This window comes from Rhinolophus ferrumequinum, chromosome 13 (genome assembly GCF_004115265.2).
Source record: "Rhinolophus ferrumequinum isolate MPI-CBG mRhiFer1 chromosome 13, mRhiFer1_v1.p, whole genome shotgun sequence".
Lineage (NCBI taxonomy): Eukaryota > Metazoa > Chordata > Mammalia > Chiroptera > Rhinolophidae > Rhinolophus > Rhinolophus ferrumequinum.
This window is the reverse complement of record NC_046296.1, coordinates 46,197,895-46,220,031: the sequence shown is the minus strand read 5'-3', so window position 1 is coordinate 46,220,031 and position 22,137 is coordinate 46,197,895. Positions and strand designations below refer to the sequence as shown.

At 38.3% G+C, this 22,137-nt stretch overlaps 1 protein-coding gene across 1 annotated transcript in view; it reads right to left on the bottom strand.

Moving 5' to 3' along the window:
* Positions 1-3,696: 3,696 nt before the first annotated feature.
* Positions 3,697-22,137, bottom strand: part of EIF2AK2 (eukaryotic translation initiation factor 2 alpha kinase 2) — a 28,146-nt gene continuing 9,705 nt past the window's right edge. Inside the window, exons 5-16 of the mRNA XM_033124390.1 lie at positions 21,846-21,966; positions 21,494-21,573; positions 21,228-21,330; positions 19,591-19,625; positions 18,299-18,358; positions 16,642-16,764; positions 13,711-13,824; positions 11,833-12,013; positions 8,525-8,653; positions 6,108-6,209; positions 4,560-4,613; positions 3,697-4,173 (exon numbers count right to left, since the gene is read on the bottom strand). Coding sequence (XP_032980281.1) covers positions 4,051-4,173; positions 4,560-4,613; positions 6,108-6,209; positions 8,525-8,653; positions 11,833-12,013; positions 13,711-13,824; positions 16,642-16,764; positions 18,299-18,358; positions 19,591-19,625; positions 21,228-21,330; positions 21,494-21,573; positions 21,846-21,966 — 1,225 coding nt within the window. The 3' untranslated portion in view covers positions 3,697-4,050. The remainder of the gene's footprint in view (positions 4,174-4,559; positions 4,614-6,107; positions 6,210-8,524; positions 8,654-11,832; positions 12,014-13,710; positions 13,825-16,641; positions 16,765-18,298; positions 18,359-19,590; positions 19,626-21,227; positions 21,331-21,493; positions 21,574-21,845; positions 21,967-22,137) is intronic.

The following is a 22,137-nucleotide window of genomic DNA, read 5'->3' as shown; positions in this document are numbered from 1 at the left end:
GCTACAACATGGATGAACATTAAAAACATTACACCCAGTAAAAAAGATCACGTTGTATGATTCCATTTACATGAAATGTCCAGAATGGGCAGATCTATAGGGATATAAAGTAGATGAGTGATTGCCAAGAATTGGGGGAAGAGGAGGAATGACAGTTAATGGGTTTGGGGTTTCTTTTTGAGGTGACAAAATGTCTAAATTGATTGTGGTGATGGTTGCACAGTACTAAACACTATTGAGCTATATACTTTAAATGGGTGAATCATATGGTATGTGAATTATATCTAAATAAACCTGTCATTCAATAAAAGTTGAAGGGAAATTTAGGTAGAGTCCACAGCAGAAAGCCACTGAGTGCAAAGGCCTATTCAGGTAACACGGAGCCAACCAGTGTGGCATATTTAGGTAGCAATGAATGTCGTGGAATGCCAGCCTCCACGGGAGCATAGTCCTACCAACACCTTGACTTTAACTTAGGGAAACTCATTTCAGACTTCTGGCCTGCAGAACTGTAAGAGAAATAATATGTGCTGTCTTAAGCCGCCAAGTTTATGGTAATTTGTTAAAGCAGCCATAAGACACGAATACAGGTCTCAATCAAATCAACCCCTAAAGAGCCACAAATATTTGAGAGAAATTTTATTTGCCTCACAGTTTTACCTATTACACAGTTTTTAATCAGAGTGTAAGCCAATAGTGGGGCCAGTGTACAGCTCTCAACTGTAGTCCCTTCATCTGAGACCATGCTGAGGAAAGGTAGGACTGGGATAAGCCATAGTCACAGATTCAGAATCACAGACCCTAAGGACTGGATTGATATTAAATAGGAACAGTAAATATTTAAATGGAGATGTCTGCCATGCTTTGTTCCTTAGCCCTCTGTCCTCTATATAATATCTCCCTTGACAAGCCCTTGAATTCAAAGTGAAGTATCGGGTTATTTCCAGAGAACACACACATCCCGTCTCCTTAGTCCCCACCCCACATTTCTTATAGTATGCTCTACATCTTCACCTGAATATTCTGGCACCACCCAAAAATCAGCATCTCCAAATGAGATCCAACGTTCTACCTCCCAAATGTGCTCCACCTCACCATTTTGAAAGATGCAAGGTGGTCCCACCATTGGCTTAAATTCTAATGAAGAACTGCGTGATAGATAAAAGTGCGAAACAAAATCTCAAATATGTGTGCTCCGTGGGGGGTTAATTGGATGAAGACCTATATTTCCTTTAATGGCATCATATTCCTGCCACTCACCTTCAAACAGAACTGGAGGTCAATACCTGATGCTTACCTTTTCCTAAATCCTCACATCCAATTAGTTGCCAACTCCTGTTGGTTCTGTCCCCTCCTATTATCCAGGCCTTCTTAGCCTCTTGGACTTCTGACCTTCCAAATGTAGTCCCCTACTGCTCCAACACCCATTCTAAACACTCTGTTTCCAAGTACCAGTTGAGTCACTCCCCTGCTTAAAAAAAACAAAAATCGCGTCTGTCACCTTTGGAGGTTGTTAGGGCACTGACTCATTCTAAAAAATTAATAACTTAAATATTTATCCTATCTTTCCCATTCAACTTTAGAGAAAGTTCTTCTTTATAAAGGAATCATAGATGATAAATGCAAGAGGTTAAATAGAATACAAAAATCACTATCTTGCAACCCCTGATGAGATAATGGATCCAGACAACATTCATCAATGGTTGCTAACACGATTAGGTGAAAAATTGATAGGAGGTTTTGTAATAGATGACATCACCGCAACCCAGCGATCAATCTTAAAATCACCCAAAGTGGAACAAACAGACGTCAGGTTCTTCCTGAAGTGATTCAAAATAAAGTATATAGCATTGCCTAGGGAGTATTCTTGAAAAAAAGTTATGAACCAGAATCAAATCAAGTTTCTAGCTCTAAATAGACACCATAGGGATACCATCAGCCAAATCCTGAAGGGAGGAAAATCTACAGAACATATGATTCAGTTGCTTCCTCAAATAAATGCCAAGAGGAAGGAAACTAAAAATGGGTAAATGTTATAGAGTAAAAGAGACATATCAACTAAATGCAATGTTGGATCCTGATTTAAACAATCTGCAGAAAGATATTTTTAAGATAGGAAAACTGAATACAAGCTGAATTACCATATAATTAAAGACACTATTAATTTTGAGTGACAATGACATTTTAATTTTGTTAAAATTAAAAACAGCTTATCTGTTAGAGATGATTTTTAAGTATTTACAAGTGAAATGATATAATACCTTAAATTTTCTTTAAAATACTCCAGCAAAAATTTTTTAAAAGGGATAAATATATACATCATACAAAGATATAGATATATCTTTCAAAATCTCTTTATGTGTGTGTGTATTTTAATTTGCAAATAAAGTCCCTGGCCTTTGCCTCTCTCCTCCTCTGATTCCAAGGATACTTTTTATTTATTATAATTTTGAGGCTGAGAAAATATATATTCACAAATAAATAAAAGCTTTCAAGAGATGTTGTATTTTTTTCATAATAGTGTAAATTAAAAATGAGAGAAGGTAAAACTAAGGCTACCTTCTTTTGAGTATATACCCTTATTCATTAAATCCAGGTAATACTGGTCTTTAAAAAAGATTTCTCTCCTCCCACAAAAATTTCAAACCTACAGAAAAGTTCAAAGAATATTACAAGAAACACTTCTATACGCTCCATCTAGATCTATATGCTCCATCTAGATTTATCAATTGTTCAACTGTTAACACTTCGCCACATTTGCTTTTTCTCTCCCTCTTCATATACACATGGATCTTAGCTGAATATTTGACAGTTGCAAATATCGTGCCACTTCACTCCTAGGTATTTCCGTATACATTGCCTTGGAATAAAACATTTTCCTGCATGACCACAATATCATCACACCTAAGAAAATTAACAATTATTTTATATTATCTAATATGCCATGCCCTTGCCTAAGCTGCGCATTTGGTCTCCTCTTTACTCATCTCAATCCCTCGCTGGAATGTCACTTCAAGCCCTGTGCCATGATATCGCAGGAGAAAGTCATCCCACCCCTCCAAACTGACTATTTTCTTACGTTTAGCTACTGCCTTCTAGCAGTACCATTATGTTCTCTTTGAAGTATTTGTTATAAGACATTCAAAATGTATTTGCGATACAAAGAATAACTGTGCGGTAAACACTAGTGGACTCAACATCCAGTTTTAAAAAAATAAGTTAACTGTACCTTTGAAATCCATTTCCCCACTCCACTCCTGTCCCTCCTGAGAGATAACCACTAGCAGAATTTAATAATTCTCGTAACTTTCCTTCCCTTTATTGTTTTACCACATTTGTTTGGATTCCTAAACAAAATGATATCATTTAGCATGTTCTGGAACGTTATATACACGGAATCATTCCTTATATATTTTCTGTAAACTGCTTTGTTGCTTAACATTATGTTCATGAGAGAAACTTAGTTTCACTGCTATATAGTATTTCAATGTGAATATAATACAATGTATGTATCCATTCTTGTTATGGACAGTAGTGTTGTTTTCTGTTCCTTCGGCTTTTATAAACAGGATTTCTATGAACATTCTTGTGGACGTACATAGGAATGGAATTGATGGCTTTCATAGTATATACACATTTAACTTTACTAGATGATACCAAATTGTTTTCCAAAGTGATTGTATATAACTTAACTTTTTATGATTACCATTTTTCTCCAACTGACTTATTAGCTATTTAAGGCAGGGAAAGATCTTATTTCTTTTTGACCTAGAAACCATGGATACTTAATATTTATTAATTGACAGATTCACTAATTGATATTAAAAAATTGAGGGATTTTTCCCATCTTCAAACTAAGGAGATGAACTGGGAAAAAGCCAAATGTAAAAATGTTTTTGAAGTTAAAAAATGAAAAACTTTTTGCAAATGTAGTAAAAAATTAAGGGAAAAATGAAAATAGCAGATAACTACTATTGATATCCCCTAGCAGATTTCAGACAGTTACAGGAAAATCGTACATCAAAAGCAGGATACTTTTTTGGAAAGGCTCTAACGTGTGTTTAGTTTCTTTTTCTCTGGAACATTCTTCCACTCCTTCAAAGTCTTCAGTATTTCAGATGTGTTAGGTCGTTTCTTGGGTTCCTTTGAGAGTAATTTCAGAAGAAGAATTTTCTGTAATGATAATAAGAGTCAATATAAAAAATAAAACATTGGCCAGCCTGGTGGCTCAGGTGGTTGGAGCGCCGTGCTCCTGACACCAAGGTCATCGGTTCAATTCCCACATGGGCCAGTGAGCTGCACCCTCTACAGCTAAGATTGTGAACAACAGTTCTGCCTGGAGCTGGGCTGCTATGAGCAGCAGGAGTTCGGCGTGAGCTGGTCAGCCAGCTACTGACCGCCTCAGCAAGGCTCATAATACCAGCATGGGCCAGGGAGCTGTGTCCTACACAACTGGACTGAGAAACAATGGCTTGAACTGGAATGGGGTGGGGGGAAAAGGGGGAAAAAAGAATAAAACATTGAAATAAACAAAATTTTGATCCTTTTCAAGTGCTTACTTCTTTGTCATCAAATACTTCTGGGGGATTGCCATTCTTTAGATGTTCAAATATCTGAAAATAAAACATAGATATATTCATTAGGAAATTACTCTCTTGGGAGGAAAAACAAATGTAGGAGTGAGCACTAAAGACTGGGGATACCCTAAATCTAGGATATTTCCAAATCTTTGGAAAGTCTCTTTAGCCAAGAAGCAAGCAGGATGTCCCTCCCCACCCCACAGCATCTAACAACCATCTCTAACACAACAACATATTGAAGTGTTCAGAGCATCATATGCATTATCTCCCTTCATCTTTTATTGGAACCCTGAATGACAGGTATTTTCATTTCCCTGTTTTACAGAGGAGAAGGCTGTTGATGCCAGGTGAGTCCCCTTTACTGAGCTATGGACTAGGCTATCCAGTTGGCTAATGCCTTTAGTGGCTCCCTACTGCCTTCATAAGAGAGTTCACGTTCTTGCCTTAATTGAGCCTCAACCTGTTTTTCCAAACCCATCAACCACCACTTCCCTTCTTCTTCTTACAGAAGAAGAATTTTCTGTAACGATAATAAGAGTCAATATGAAAAATAAAACATTGGCCAGCCTGGTGGCTCACTCAGGTGGTTGGAGCGCCGTGCTCCTGACACCAAGGTCATCGGTTCAATTCCCACATGGGCCAGTGAGCTGCACCCTCTACAGCTAAGATTGTGAACAATCTTATATACTCCAATAAAAATATCAGACACTACTGATAGCCCCAAACACACTCTGCACTTTCCTGTCTCCATGCTGGAACCACCTTCTTTCTATTTTGGACTATTAGAAGCCAACCAATCCTTCAGGGCCCAGCTTCAATGCCTTCGCACCCCTGGGAAGATCCCCCTCCTAATTGTTTCCATTAGACTTCACGCCATCTCCCAAAACATGCAGAACATTCTCTTATAATATCTTGCCTTCTCGAATATAAGCTGCTAGCAAATAAGGCTTATTCACTTTTGAAATCCTTGTAGCACTTGTCACAGTGTCTTATGCTAAGCAGGCAATCAAAATTTCACTGATTTAAATAGGAAGAAACAGTTACAGTTTTATGAAAGGCACACACCTTCCAAAACACCCCAAAGTTTTTGGTCTTTAACAATAAGCGTTTGTTTGTTTTTAAATTTCTTGTTTTTCAATTACAGTTGATATTCAATATTCAGTGTCAATGTGGCTTCTTTATATCCTTAGTTATAGGAGTCCTGTTCAGCTCATCTTCAAGTGGTTCTCAAGGGTTGTTATTCTATAATTGAGTTGTAATTTTCATGTGATTGTGGGAGGTGAGCGTTTATGTACTCTGCCATCTTGATCGGAACTCCTAACAAAAAGTTTTGGTTGCCCAAACTTGAAAGAGATAAAATCCATATTTCCTTTGCAGTCAACACTAGTATGTTCAAGCCCATCCTCACGTGAGAGCAATAACTGTCTGCAGAAGCACATGGCCAATAATTTGGCCAATAATTGATGATGGCCAAAAGATGATAGCCAATAATTTTTATTGCCTAATTCTTTCTGTGAGATTATTTACCTCAAATGTTTCCCAACGAGTTCGACATACATGAAGAAGCTCTGCAAGAATCAGCCCTAAAGCAAAGATGTCCACTTCATTTCCATATCTTGGTGAAGAAAGCTAAAGAGACCAAAATATATTTACATTTGTTAGTCACCTGATAGAAATATCCATGCCTTCTGAAGACAAAAAAATTTATTTGACCAAAATATATTTTACAACAGTGGGTGTTTGTTAGCAAGATCTGTGGAATTGAACTGCTCAAGTTCAAATCTCTGTTACCAAACAGCTGAATCATCTGTGTAAATTAACCATCAACATGGGAATAATCTCAACCATAAAATGGAGATAACAATAGTTTCAACCTCAGAGTTTGACTGTGGGGTTAAATGAGATGTAGCAGGTGAAACAGTTAAAATACTTCCCAAAAGTGACTTGCATGCAAATGTTCATAGAAGATTTAGTCATAATATTCCATAACTGGAAGCAATCCAAAGTCACCAGGAGAATGGATAAACGAATTGTGGTATACAGGTGTATTTCATTTTATTCCACTTGGCTTTACTGCATTTTTAAAATTTAGATCAGAAAACCATTCAGAAACACTTTGATGTGATGTGGGATAGCAAATGATACTGTTTTCCCAAAAGGCTTATACATTTGAACTTAGAAAATGATGTCTTCTGGTTTCGTTTCTTTTCTTTCACCTATTATTATTGCCTCACCAACCAAATAGTAGAATATTACATAAACTTAGTTGATAAAGCAGTGGCAAGGTTTGAGAGGATTGACTCCAATTTTGAAAGAAGTTCTACTCTGCCTAAAATGCTATCAAACAGTATCACATGCTACAGAGAAATCATATGTGAAAGGGAGAGTCAATTGATGTGTCAAACTTCACTGCTGTCTTATTTTAATAATCTGTCACAGCCACCCCAACCTTCAGCAACCACCACCCTGATCGGTCAACAGCCATCAAAATCAAGGCAAGACCCACCACCAGCAAAAAGATTACAACTTGGGGCCGGCCCGGTGGCTCAGGCGGTTAGAGCTCCGTGCTCCTAACTCCGAAGGCTGCCAGTTCGATTCCCACATGGGGCCAGTGGGCTCTCAACCACAAGGTTGCTGGTTCAACTCCTCGAGTCCCACAAGGGATGGTGGGCTCTGCCCCCTGAAACTAAGATTTGAACACAGCACCTTGAGCTGAGCTGCCTCCCAGATGGCTCAGTTGGTTGGAGTGTGTCCTCTTAACCACAAGGTTGCCGGTTTAATTCCTCGAGTCCCGCAAGGGCTGCGCCCCCTGCAACTACCAACTGGCAACTGGACCTGGAGCTGAGCTGCACCCTCCACAACTAAAACTGAAAGTTCAACAACTTGAAGCTGAACGGCACCCTCCACAACTGATATTGAAAGGACAGCAACTTGACTTGGAAAAAAGTTGGAAAAAAGTCCTGGAAGTACACACTGTTCCCCAATAAAGTCCTGTTCCTGTTCCCTTTCCCCAATAAAATCTTAAAAAATAAAAAAAAAATAAAAAGGCAACCAACAGAATGGGAAAAGATTTAAAAAAAAAAAAAGATTACAACTTGCTGAAGGCTCAGATGATGATGGTTAGCATATTTTGGCAATAAAGTATTCTTTAATTAAGGTGATACACGTGTTTTAGACATAATGCTATTGCGTATTTGCTAGGCTACAGCATAGTGTAAACATAACTTTTATATGCACTGGGAAACCAAAAAATTCATGTGACTTGCTTTATTGCAATGGTTGGAACTGAACCCACAATATCTCCATGGTACGCCTGTATTCATATTATGGAATAGTACTCAGCAATAAAAGGGAATAATCTGCTGGTACAAGCAACAACTAGAGGTTCTCCTACAGACATTACTTTGAGTGAAGTAATCACATATACAAGAGAACATACTGTATGAACTCATTCATAGGTAGCTCAAGACCACAGAAAACTAATCGATGGTGGTAGAAATCAGAGCACTGGTTGTCTCTGGGCAGTGGGGAGGAGGGATTGGCTGGAAAGGCATCTGAGGGAGTTTTCTTAGATTGTGTCAGATTTATTTGTACTGATACAGAAAGATTATGATACATTGTTGAATGAAAAAAATCAAGTCACATAAGAACACTTTAGTACCCTATAAAAATGGATGTATACATGTTTTTATGTATAAATGTCTGTGTAAATATATATTTGTGTTTGTATATTTTTATAACTCCCAGAAAATGATGTAAAAGGATAAACAACAAACTCTAGCGAGAAGAGTAAAAATAAAAAGGAAGGTTAAGAGGCATTTTCCATTTCTATTCTATAGACTTCTGTACTGTTTTAATTTTTTAAGAGGTATCTATTATTTTTATAATTTCAAAAAATGAAAGAAGTAAAAAAAACATATAGACAGAAAAGAAAGGGATCTCACCTGTTCTGGGCTCATATATATTGGAGTTCCCATACTCTTTGTTCGATTTTCACTATGTTCCAGGAATGTTACAAGTCCAAAGTCTCCAATCTTTATTTGTTTTGTACCTACTAAAAATATGTTACTTGGCTAGAGAAAAAGAAAACACAGTATTTAATCTATAAGTACCAATTTGACAGACTGGTCTCATATATCCAAATCATATTTAGCGATGGCTATTTTTATATTTACTTATAAGGCATTTCCCCTTAAAATTCCCAAAACAGGAAATTTAATGTCACAGGTCTTTAAAATGACAGCTGAGGAAGTAAGGACTTCTGTCAGCAGACAAGGCTTGGAATATAGCTCCCTTTAAATATATGAGGTGCTGTTAACTAGAAGGTGGCTTAAGGTGGCTTGATCCTGCACAGTTCCAGGGGATAAATCCGGGACTAGAGTATTAGAAGGTGGAAATAACCAAAAGATTTGGTTTAGTATAACCTAATATACTAATAGTGTGGTGCAAAGAATGGGAGTTCAAGAGCTCTCTATCCCAGGAAGTATTCAAGATGGGGCTGGACATCCACTTGGTGGAAATAATGCACATACGAATCCAGGATTAGATGGTGATTGACATAGATGCCCTTAAGATCCCTTCCAATTGTGAGATTCTCAGAACGGGTCTTTTCTCAATAATGCTGCAGGCTATCTTGTGCAGAATTTCTAGTGGGGGCTTCCTTGATGTCAATTTTTCCAGGCCTCTCACAACTTCTTCAAAAACATACGCCTTCTATCTTTGAAGGCATACCAAGTTAACTGCAAGCTGTTAATTAGCAGTGAAGTATTTTTTCCTTGTAATTCTTTAAACAGATTTAAAAAAAAGGAAGAACAGAATAAGGAAGAAAAAAGGAAGAACAGAATGTTCATCCTATTCACAAATTTGTAAAAGATATTGACCAATATTCTAAAGACCATGAAAATAGGAGGTTATTGATGAGGAAATTAATGTTTTGCCATTCTTGAAAAGGCTAGACTTTCAATACAGTCTTGGGCCATCCGTTCATATGCAGGCCCTATGAGCTAACACTTATGAGTATGAGAGGATCTAGCAAAGGAACTGAAAGGGAAGAAACCATCAGCCCAGGAAGGTCTGAAAGAGCTTCCAAGAAGCCAGCCTGAAAAAGTCCATGCCAAAATTAGCAGTTAGATTGGAACAATTAACAGTGAGATCGGAACCTAACACCAATAATACAGATGAGAAGCTGTAGATGTGTGGGGGGTGGGTGTGGAGAGAAAAATGCTCCAATGCTACATTCAAGTTACAATGCAGGAGTATGTTGGGTTAGCAAGTGCAACTGCTAGTTCCACACAAGGCGATAACCTGAAGATTACATTTACGATGCTGTCCAAATAGATAAACTGGAGAGGACAGTCTAGACATCAGATCGCTTGCTTATTGTTCATTAAAAAGAAAAAGAAAAACACTAATGCCACCATTTTGTCTAATCAGTTATAGTATGATTAGGCAAAAGGTTGGGTTGTAGAGCATAAAAAAAGGTGCCCACTTTATGTAGGAGGTATAGGAATAAAGACTGAATCTCAGGCTGAGGATGACCAAAGAGCTTGGGCCTAAAGGGGAATGAACCTCCAGCGACTGGAAGCCCTCATTCCAGACACTTCCATGTCCCTCCCCTACTGCCTTTGGTCTGGTTCTTACGATTCCGACAGTAAGCAGTGGTAGATTTTATATCATAGGGCTCTCATGGGTAAAGACCATTGTCCAGCAAAGCCAACTGCTAGTATTTTGCGAAGCATCCCCAAAGGAAGCACAGGCCTTCATTTGCATCTTCTCAGATGCAAGAGAGCAGCAACTGGAGCAGGGAAGCCAGAAAAGTGGTAGAAGACGAAAGAAGGCTCAGTAGTATTAAAGTCTGACCTTTGAGCAACTGCACACAGAGCAGACATTCTCCGCAAACAGACACAAGAAAAGATCACTCCACGACACGGAGCGCGGGACGCAGGAGAGGTGTTAGGACAAGGGAGACTCCAGTCAGCAGCAGCGAGAGCTGCACTAATTCATCCTGAGGAGGGTGTGGGAGTTAATACCCAAAGTTCTTTATTTACTTGCAAATTACGGTATAAATAAGCAATGGCGCTGAATTTCTTACTTAAGTCTATGTATGATTTATTCCAAAGTGAAGGTATAGCCATTCTAAAACGTATCCTTTCCAACTTAGAAGAACACCTTCAGACATTGTTACAGGGAAATACTAGGATCAGGTGGACACCAACAAGAAGGCATCAGACATTCAGCCCCCGGGCAGACCAAGGATGAAATATCTTTTAAGGGCCACTTATTTTTATGAAGCCCAATAGGCAACTATATACATTAAGTGCTTATTTTTGTCAAGGAACTTTCTGCTTCATTCCTTGTTCTTGGATGTTCTAGATAAGTGGGATAAGCAGATAGTCAAGATCCATATAAACAAGGGTTTTCTGCCTGACCCAGAATGAGTAGAAAAGGCTACATAAAGGAACTGGGACCAAAGGGGACCGGCATGAGTGTCCCATGCTTCAGGGACAGGATTTAACATGGCTAGTTTGTGAAAAGAGCAGGCAAATCACAGGAAACGGAGTACGGAGGAGAGATTAACAACTTATTCTGTCTCTCTTCTTCTTTCACTGTGATGAAGGAAAAATGGGAAAACTGCCCTTCTAGACCATGTAGGATACTAGGAAGACAGCAGAAAATGAAAATACAAAGGTATGACTCATGTTCCAAGGTTTGGATTACCGCAATACTCCAATCATGGGGCAGAGGTCTAACCAAATGCCAAGAAAATTCTAGACTCTGGACCCAGTAGTTGTGTGACTGCCCTCAAGATTAATGACTGAGAGAGTAGGGGAACCCATGTTCCCAAAGCCATCGTCATGAGAGTCCCTTCTGCCTCTCAGACAAGCCTGAGCTGCAGGAGAGGCAGGGACAGAGCAGCCAGTGGCGGTGCCAGCCGCAGTATCTGCACAGAAATGTACAGTCTACTAAAGCTTTTGTGTTTACAATAGGAGTATGACTATCAGCCAAACAGAAGCAGAGCGAATGAGCTCCTTCCTGTAGAGCTCAGTGTCTTGATGAGTTTACGAGCCCTGGGGATCTTCTGAGTTGTTCTACGGAATGGTGCGTGGGGCAAGTCCTAGATCCATCCTAACCTTAGAGGAGCAGAGATATTATTTCCTCACAACTGTCAACCAATTCTAAAACTTGAGAAGACTGATTTTAAAATTACTCAATTATAGGTATCAATCCCTAACAAATCACATTTTCCTCTTACCTTAAGATCTCGATGAATTAACCCTTTCGAATGTATAAAATCCACTCCTGCTACTATTTGCTCATATAATTCCAAAGATAAATATTTGTTTGGTTTCTGGTCTCTTCTCTTCTCAAGCCACTGTTCCAATGTCCCTTTATCACAGTATTCCATTTGGATGAAAAGGCACTTAGTCAATGACCTGGATATAAAAGTCATAAAGAAGTAGCAATAAATTTATAAAAATACATTTCTTTTTAAAAATTATACCTTCTCCTAAAAAGCACAAAATGTCTCAAAACAGAAATCTAAATGTAACAAATAAATTTGAATCAAAATTTAATAAACCATTTTTTATTTAAATCATAAGTTCCCAGATGTGCAGAGCTTTATTTGTTTAGCTAATTTATGAAGTATAACCCTGTCCATTCTTTAATGCTGAAGGTTCTTGATCTCCTTTTCTAATAGATAGGAAAGGGAACACTAATGCAGTAGAGTCGCAGGAAAACCAAACAGACACCGACAACAGTTTAGTGGTTAGCAGAGGGTAATAGGCGCGGGTCGTAAAAGAGGGTAAAGGGATCAAATATATGGTGATGGAAGGAGAACTGACTCTCGGTAGTGAACATACAATGCAATATATAGATGCAATATATTATAGAATTGTACACTTGAAACCTATGTAATTTTACTAACCAATGTCACCCCAATAAATTTAATAAAAATTTTAAAAGTATAGATACATCACAAATAAAAAAATATTTTAAATATACTTAAGAAACAAACATTATTATTATATAAAGTAATTTTGAAATATTTTAATTCACCGTCAATCTGCTGAGCATCTATTTTGTAAAAGGCACAGAACAGGCAACTAGAGATGAGAAAATTAGACACTATCCTTGCTGTCACGGCATGACAGTTTAATAGAAGAGAGATAAAGGAAAAACAAACCTAAAACAATAGTACAAGGATAGATACTCTAAGAGAAGTGTCAACAAATTGCTATGAGATATAAGTCGGAGGACTGATTTTGCTAACCATGTTTTTTTTCTTTTTCCTAAACTAAGTTGGTCTCAATATTAATTTATATTCGTTGAACACACGTTGGCTAGAAAACAGAAAGAGGTAGCCAAGAATTTCCTGAAAGCTGAAGAAGTCCCGTGTGCTGATAGTAGTCAAGAACTCCTGAAACCGGTGATAAAGTTCTCAATAACATGGGGTGGAGATGGGCCCACTGGAGTCAGGAGATGATGAATGAACAGCCCGCAATGCCCTCAGGACTGCCGCGAGAGGACAGTCCCAAGAAACACTTTCAAAGGGAGATGCCAGCTCTTTAGAACCCTGCAGTCCTTTAGCAGTGGCTTTCCTGAGACAAAACATGAGGGATTCAAGGTGGGGTGCCCCCATCACAGCTCATGGTCTGAAACAATTATTTTCACTGCCCACCACCCCACCTAAGTGGTGTAGTTTCATTTGAAAGAAACCCCTTGACTGCATCCTACCCATTGGGGCCTGAGAGAGAAAGAGAAAAGCGCTGGCAGCTGAGGAGGTAACCTCCAGTTGCAGTAGCTACATGTTCAAACTTCCTTCACAAAACTGCATTTATAGTCTGGACTGAAATTGGGGCATGTGAGCAAGCCTATACATTAAAAAATGGAGTCAGGAAAGCCAAACCTGACATTTTGAAAACAGCTGAGGACAATGAGAAACTAGGAAGGACCAAGGAAAAAACTATTCATTGTCTCCTTACCTGCAGAATGGAGTCATAACAGTGTTTCAGTGTTTGCAGTTGTGATTATTAAATGTATTAATTAATGGCCTTATCCGGTGGCCTACACATAGTCAATGACAGTTTCCTCCATCCTACTATACCTATGAGCATTTCTTTTTAGTTACCTTTTGCTGTTGCTTTCCTCAAGAGTAAAATCATTTCCATCCCAACAACTACAGTAACGGACAATATTTTGATGATCAAGCTTTGCCAAAGCTTTGACTTCACGCTCTACCTTCCTAGTCAGTAGAAACAGAATGAGAAATAATCAGTACACATCCCTGATAATAACAAAACACCTCAAGTAACAGGAAACAACTATCAACACTCCTTTATTAAACAGTCGCCAGGTTCCCACAGCCTGAGCGATAGTATGAAAAAGCCAGGGGCACTGAAAAAGAAAAAGTGAACATACAGAAAACAAGCATAGCTATCATATTTTCCACTCTCGACATAAAAGAAAGAGCAGTGACTTAAATCAGCCCAAACATCAGACAATTTAAAAGTCATTTGTAGTAGTCCTTGAAATGCCAACGATACAATTTTGGGTGCCTAATTCATACATTATGTGTTGTTTAGACTTCTGTTAAAGTTACTTTGGATTTCATAAACAAACCCCATTTGGGAAGAGAGGGTAGGTAACCCAGGCAGCATGGAGAACTTCATTCAGAACACTCCGTGGGTGGCAAAAATACCCAAAGGAGGAGATATATGTAGAGAAACTGACTTCACTGTACATTGTGGGAGCTTTACAGGGATGTGTAGTCAGGAGCTGAGACAGACAATTCTGCGCTAAATGGAGTAAACAAATTTGAGATCTCAAGGATTAGAAAAGATAAGCAAACATTGTACACTTTCAGTTTTTAATTTGAAAAAAATTTTATATGACATAAAATTTGTGAAAATAAAGAAAAAATTACTCATACATTGATGATCCTAACACAAGGAGTTATTATTTTAGGTTAGTTCTTATTGTGTTTCTTCCTATATATTTATATATATTTTTAATTATAGTATATAATTTTTATCCTATTCTTTCACATGTTATCTTTACAATTTTCCTTGTTGTTTTACAATTTGTGTAACCATCATGTATAAACTTTTTAATGTAAGTTTTCAAAAGTATAAAAACGTAGAGCAAATAGTATAATGAACCCCTACCTAGCCATCAACCAGATGAAATGGTTGTTAACTCCTGGCCAGTTTGGTTTCATCTATTCTCTTACCCACTTCCTCATCTTCCCCTGGATTATTCTGAAGCAACTTCCAGCATTGCGTCACTTCATGTGTAAATATTTACAGCATATAACCTTCATTTTTAATGACTTCAAAATAGCCACTGATCAGGGAAGAGAACAAAAGATACTTAATCATTTCTTTATTGCTGGACATTTTGTTTTTTCTAATTTTTCATGTTATAAATAAATGACACTGTGATCTATATACGTTTGCACAGCTTTTTCCCGTAATTTGGGTAATATCTTTAGAATAGGTTCCCAGACAGGAAATCCATGCGTCAATGCATATAAACATTTTTATGGCTGTAGATTAATACTTCCGAGTATATTTTAACTGTGTTATAGCAATTTATGAAGCCACTAAAAATGTCCCATAATACTGTACCCTCATCACCATTAGGTACTTCCATTAATAAAATTGCTATTGAATAGTAGGAACAACAGTATTTCATTCCTGTTAAGCAAAACAGTGAAGAAGGAAAAAGCACTGTTTTGATGCCAGGAAGATCTGAAGGTATCTCAACTGCAAGGCACTGTCCATGGGACAGAAAAGAGATTTGTACGACTGAGAGGAAGAGCCCCTAGGACTCCCCGCCTGCTTCTCCTTTGCTCAGGTCATTTTCCTTAGCCCATGTCCCCTTTCCATCTCCTTCTCTAGTCCTTGAAGGACCAGTCTGGCCAACTTACACGTAGTAACAACTGCCAGAAAACAAAAAGCGAGATTGGTAAACTGGTGACATGTGATTTAAGACCTCCTTCCTATGTGTCTTCCTTGAAGGAGTTTTGCTATCCAACAAGGGTGGCGTGGGGGGATGGTGCAGATAATACATAAAACCAACATGGGAAGCAATGGGTTACAGTGGAAACAGAGTGGATTGGCATTCCAGAGTTCTAAATCTCCACCTTGTTAACATAATAGATAGTGTCCAAAGATGGTCATCATCAATCCCTTCCCTCCCCACACACGCACCCACTCCTCAGACTAAAAGATGGAGTCTATTTGCCCTTCCCTTGAATCTGGGCTGGCCTCAGTGACTTTGTTTAACCAATATAATATACTACGCAAAACTTCCAAGAGTAGGTCAAAAGCAGCCTTGCTGCTCTCTCCTGGGATGATTTGCTCTGGGGACAATCCTTCTTAGTAACCAGCTACTAAGCTGTGAAAGGCCCAGGCCACATAAAGAGGCCATGTGGAGACACTGGTTAACAGCCCCAGCTGAACTTCCAGCCTACAGCCAGTGTCAACTGCTACCCACGTAAGAAAACCATCTTGGATGTCCGGCCTGGCCAAGCCTACAGAAGACTCCTGACTGCAAATGCATGGCAGACCCCAAGTGAGACTGACCCAGACGAACACAATCAACTCACAGAACCATGAGGGATAATAATACCCTGTTGTTTTTAAGCCACTGTATTTTGGAATGGTGTAGTATGTGATCATAGACAACCAGAACAATTACCAACTATTTTTACCTTTGAAAAATCAGTTCACATCTTTAGATCTTAGTTTCTGCATGTGTAAAATAAAGAGATGAGACTAGAAAATCTCAAAGGTCACCTTAAGCTAAATGATTCTATAACATCAGTTTTCATCAAGACAGCCTTAAAAGAATGATCAATTATATATCCATTTTTTAACTGAAATAACCATTTCAGAGTAAGCCAAGTGGTACCATCTCATTCTGATGGTAGAATGAGATTTTTAAGGACTGGAAAAAAGTAAATAATACACTGATGAAGAAGACAGATACATAAAAAAAAATAGTGCAGTTTCAACATACCTTCTCATTCAAAAAAAAGAAAACATTTACTACTTACTCATTATCATATTTAACACGTTTAATAACATAAGTCTTTCCATCAATTCTGTGTTTTGCTGTGAAAACATCGCCATATCCTCCCGAGTCAAGTTGTTTTATTTCTAGAAAATCCTTGACAAACCTTAAAAGATAAATGCCACTATTATTCTAAGGTTGGATGCTAGCTGGTCCCCACCCCTTCTACATTCCCTTTATGTCACTAATGAAATGGACCGTATAACAAACATGACTCTCCTCTTCTAAAGAAGGGCCCACTTCACAGAAACTCTTGAATCATGAAGGATAGTTCCTCCCTTCTCCCCAGCAACATAACAGATCACCTCTGGGAGTCACAGTTAACTCTTGACTGTACAACAGCCACGATAAAGAGTCTAATCACAGGTCTGAAACTTTAGAAATAAGCACCATATGTGTCCCACAGCTACCACCAAGATGTTATAAGAGAAACGAGCAGGTGCTCTGAGCCTGTCCAGGCTTTAACTGCCTGGCTTTCCCTTTTCCCTCAGGCCCCACCTTCCATCAGGAAGCCCTGCCAATTCTACTTCTAAAATGTATCACTGGTATCTGCCCTTTTCCCATCTCTGACATCTTCACACCAGGCCAAGCTTCCATGCGAGTCCTGTAGGACTTTGCTAACCAAATAGTCCACTTCCTCTCCTCCTCTTCAATCCATGATCCACACAGCAACCAGTGTGATAAAAATTTGGTCTGATTGCATCTCCCTGTGTGCCTAATAACCAACAGCCTAGCTCTGCATTCAGCAAAAAAACAGAAAGCCCTCAAGTGGCCTATAAGGGGCCATGTGATTTGACCCCTGCCTCCCTCTCCAGCTTGTCTCCTGGCCTGCGTCCTTGTTTGCTGCCCTCCATGTCCACTATCTTCTCTCTGCTCCTTGAACACTCACATCACCTGTCCCATCTTCACCTACCCACATGCTCTTCTTTTGCAGAGCCCCAGAGCCCCCCACCTCCTGGTGCTGCTTCATCCTTGAGGCCTCTGACCATAGTTTGTAATTTCAGACTTTTTCATGTAATCATCACCCCCACAAAACTCTGTGAGGGCAGGAGCTGTTCTATTTGTCCCACTTATAGATCCAAGGCCCAGCACAGTGCCAGCTATATATTAGGTACTTATTCAATATCTATGGGTTCTCTATTGTTTACTAAAACTTATATTCAATGTCTTCCTGCTGCAAATAGGCTTCCTTTATTTTAGATATTTTATTTAAACCCAAACACTTGACCTACCACAAGAGGAACCCTTTTTCAAAGTGAAATCTGGTATGGAGCTGGAAAATGGAAAACAGATTCAAGTGGATCCATTCTGATTCCTGCAGGAGTACTTTTTTGGGGGGGAGGAGGGGATATCACTGGTTTATAGGAATATTTGCTTTCATTATTAAAAACTGCCATAGTGTCTGAGAAATCCACATAAGCATCACATAGATGTACATTACCACATTCCATTTCGATTGATCTAACTTTGACTTCTCCCAGAGACAATGATCCGTTGTGGGTCTGACTATGCTAAAACAATTACACCATTTGGGTGGAAATATAACATAACCTGTCTGATGTATAACAGTCCCTTATGAAACTTTTGTCGAATTAACAAACGTATCTTTAAGCAAATTCTATTTTACAGTTCCCTCTTACCTGTTTTCCGTAGTATACTCATTTCCTACTATTGGAGAGTTAAATTTAGCTGCCAAATTTCTGAAAAATTAAGAGAAGAATGTAAAACTCCAATAAAACTGAAAGCAAATATAACTTGTTTAGAGTGGGTTTTTATGCTACGCACTAGGCTTTTTATAGTTTCAGTCAACTATTAGAATAACAGAGTGGCAAATGTTAACCTTTCTTTAAAAAACACACACAATAGACTTCAGGTTTCCCTCTGTCCGCTAATAATTTTTCATTCCTTCCCTGGTTCCTTTTTTTTTTTTTGCCTTAACACATTCAGGTTTGGCGTGCTACTAACCTTCCCTTTTCTCCTCTAGACTCAAAACCTCAGGACATCTATATCCTTGCATTTCTGCCTTTGCATTTTGTTCCTTACTGGTGGTAAGCCACCTGCAATTGAGTTCAAACACCACCTAAACCTAAACACATACAAACTGCGATCTTCCTCGAAGCCCTTAAGCCTTCGCCTTCCTTAACACTCTCCGTGCCATCATTCTTGTCTGCACCCCGTTCACAAGGAACAATCTTCAAGTCCTTTCTCCTTTGCGTCGTCTTCATTCAATTACTCTAACTCTATTCCCTCAAGTCCTAGCTACTCCTCCTTTATAGTCAGTCTCAAAAATTCTCCTTATACCTCCTCTCTGCCACTATAACCATGGCTGACGGCCTGATTATCTCACACACAGACCTCTCTTCTCTCCATCCAAACACCCACGTCAGAAGAACTCTTTCCTCAACACATCATCTATTGTTCAGAGTGTACTCATGGCTCATAAAGGCCCCTGCTGCCATCTCACGCTCGTTGTTGACTATATGTACATTCTTGCTTTTCTCTTCATTTAAAAAGAAATGAATTCACCATAATTTACATAACAGTTCCTCTTTTTTTTCCCTTACCTGAGTTACTACACCATTTTCTATCCTAGCTGCTTATCTGCAGAATAATGTACTTCTCTTGAAAACACCTCTCCAAGCCCACTTCCAAAATAATGCCCTTAACCAATTACTCTAGCGATGCCCCCATAGGTCTTTATGTCTACAGTGTACTGTATGCATACATTCAAAGATTTCTCTACATATTTAAGATATTTTTATAGATTTCAAGCTTTTTGTGATCTTTAACCATACTTTCCACTTTTCAAAACTCCACCCAAAAAGGGTGTATAATTCTCTACAAGTAGTGAAGACTTAATAAATAAAGCTGATAAGCTAAGTCTGAAAGAAAACTTCATTTCAAACTATGTTCAATGCATAATGATACTCACATTTGCACCTTCCTTTGACTATTTCTGAGGTCACTCTGTAACAAGAGAATGGGAAATCATTTCAGATGGTTGAAATCAATCATGTTGTTTTTCTTGCTATCCCTCCTCCTATACTTCTAGCTGGTTCTATGACCACATTTCTTGGTCCATAAGATTAACAGCTTCACCGATTTTTGTACTCTTATCAAGACGTGCTTCTCAGTTTACTTGGTTATGTATCAATGTCCTCATCTCTTATAGCGACCGGACAGATATGGCAGGAAAGACAAAACAGGCAATTGTAGGGCACGTTCTGCAGAAGCACTGGTTCTCCAGAGAGAGAACATGGCTTCCCTGGTGAGCCTGTGGCCGGCAGATCTCACCACGTCACCCGTCATTTACAGAGTTGATAAAGACACATACAGAGCCCCAGGGTGGACTTCCAAATAATTCCCCATGAATTGCTGATCTGATCACCGGTTAAAAACTACAATGATGACAGTTTCATTTTCAGCACAAATTAATAATTTTGACACATAGCAAAAAAGAAGAGTCTTCGACATAGCCCTCAAAAATTCATTTCACATAGCTATTCTTCGTTCATATTCACTTTTATTCTGGTCGATGTTGTGGGCTTTTTTTTTTCTTTCACCAATTTAAATATGTTCATATAGAGTGGGAAGCATCAGACTAAGATTTCTTGAGCTCATATCACCAGTGAGTCACTATATTGCCTGGTGACTATGCTACTGATTAATTTAGCTATTGTGTTAATGAGCAATATGATTTCTACTGTCTGCCTAATGTCTTCCTATTATATACAGCGTTGCAAAGAACATTCTTATACATGTTTCTCTGTGCATACATGTGAGTGTTTCTCTAGGAGATAGCCCTAGGAAGGGAACCCCTTGCAGTGCAGCTGGCACACCCTCAACTTTACTACATGTTGCCAAAATGTTTTCCAAAATGGTTGTACTGATTTCTACTTCTGCCAGCAACATATAATAGTTATAAGTGGAATATAGCTATGCCAACACAGTACTGCAAGACTCAAATTTTGCCAATCTGATGAGTTTAAAACGGTATCTAACTGTTGTTTTGATTTGCATTTTCCTAATTACTATGAAGTAAAGCATCTTTTCATGTCGCTTGCCCATTTAGGTATCTCTTCTGTGAAATTGTCTGTGCAGATCGTTTGTACACTTTTCTACTGAGATGCTTGTCTTTTTCTTATTGATTTGTAGTTCTTTATAAATAGGATACTTTTGTGACACTAATCATTACCACACAAATTATCTGGTTTTTAAATTTAGTTTTTATTTTAAGTTTAGTTCTGAGGTTTGTAAAACAGAAGCAGAGCTATATTAATGAAACTTTTAAACACTGTCTATTTGGTAGAAGAAGCAAGATCATAAGAACATATGAAAATATGAAGGTTAGTAGGAAGAAAAGAAGGGAGTAAAAAGTGGGAGAATTCTGCATCTGAAGGATGGAGATTCATAAAGAAAGGAGAGAGTCAAAGGCTGCCAAATATTATTTAGTAAGAGCACATCAGTTAAAAATCGAAAAATTATGGTTGGGTACTGAAGGTTGTTTTAAAATGAAGAAGCACAAAAGAAAATAAGATTAACTCGGAAGCTTAGAGACAAATACTGTACCACGGAAGATGAAGATGAAGAAGAATTGCTAAAACTGTCACTGGTTTCACTTCTTTCTGATCCACTTGCTGAAAAGCCACTTTCAGGTGGTGATTCATAATCACTAGAAGAAAGGAGGACAACTATTAGTTTATGAATTCAATTTTTTTTGGTCACTAATTTCTTTCACTAACTTCTCCTTAAACATTAAACATTTCCATAAAAATTTGCTCTTTGGAGCAGCAATTTGAATTTCTTAAACTTCACAGTTGTTTGTACACACTTACAACATGTTTGTCTCCGAAGAGTTGCTTCTGTTGTTACTGAACCCAACAGTGGAAGAAACGGGGGAAAGTACGTCATCTTTCTGAAAGAAAAAGAGCTTTCTCAGAAGGTTTAAGTGCAACTAAATGACGTCCCCACAGTGGTTCCGTCTCTGTGCACTACCACATTTATTTCCCCACATTTACCAAATTCACAGCCATGAGATTAATGCATGGCTCACTGGTGGGACACAGAATCGAGGTATCCTTTTGCTATGTGACTGGCTGTCTTAGCATCATGTAAACACAGTCAAACCTCAACTCAACTTCAGAGAGAATTTCAAAATACAAAAAATAAATCCAAAGAAGTACACACCTTCGAGGTTTTTCCTATCTTTTCATATGCAAGTTTGGCAGCCAATTGTTTTGCATTCTGTTTCGTAGAACCTATTGCATCACCATATACTTCCTTTCCAATCATGCATTTACAATGAAACCTAGGAGAAATGATGGAGAGTATTTACATAAATACCAAAAAATAGTAAATTTAATTTATGATTTGAAAAACAAAATACTTATCAGCAATGGCCTTAATATAACACTAATTTAATAGGTAGATTTATATTTCATATCTTGTATAATTTAAATCTTCAATAAGATGGCTGACC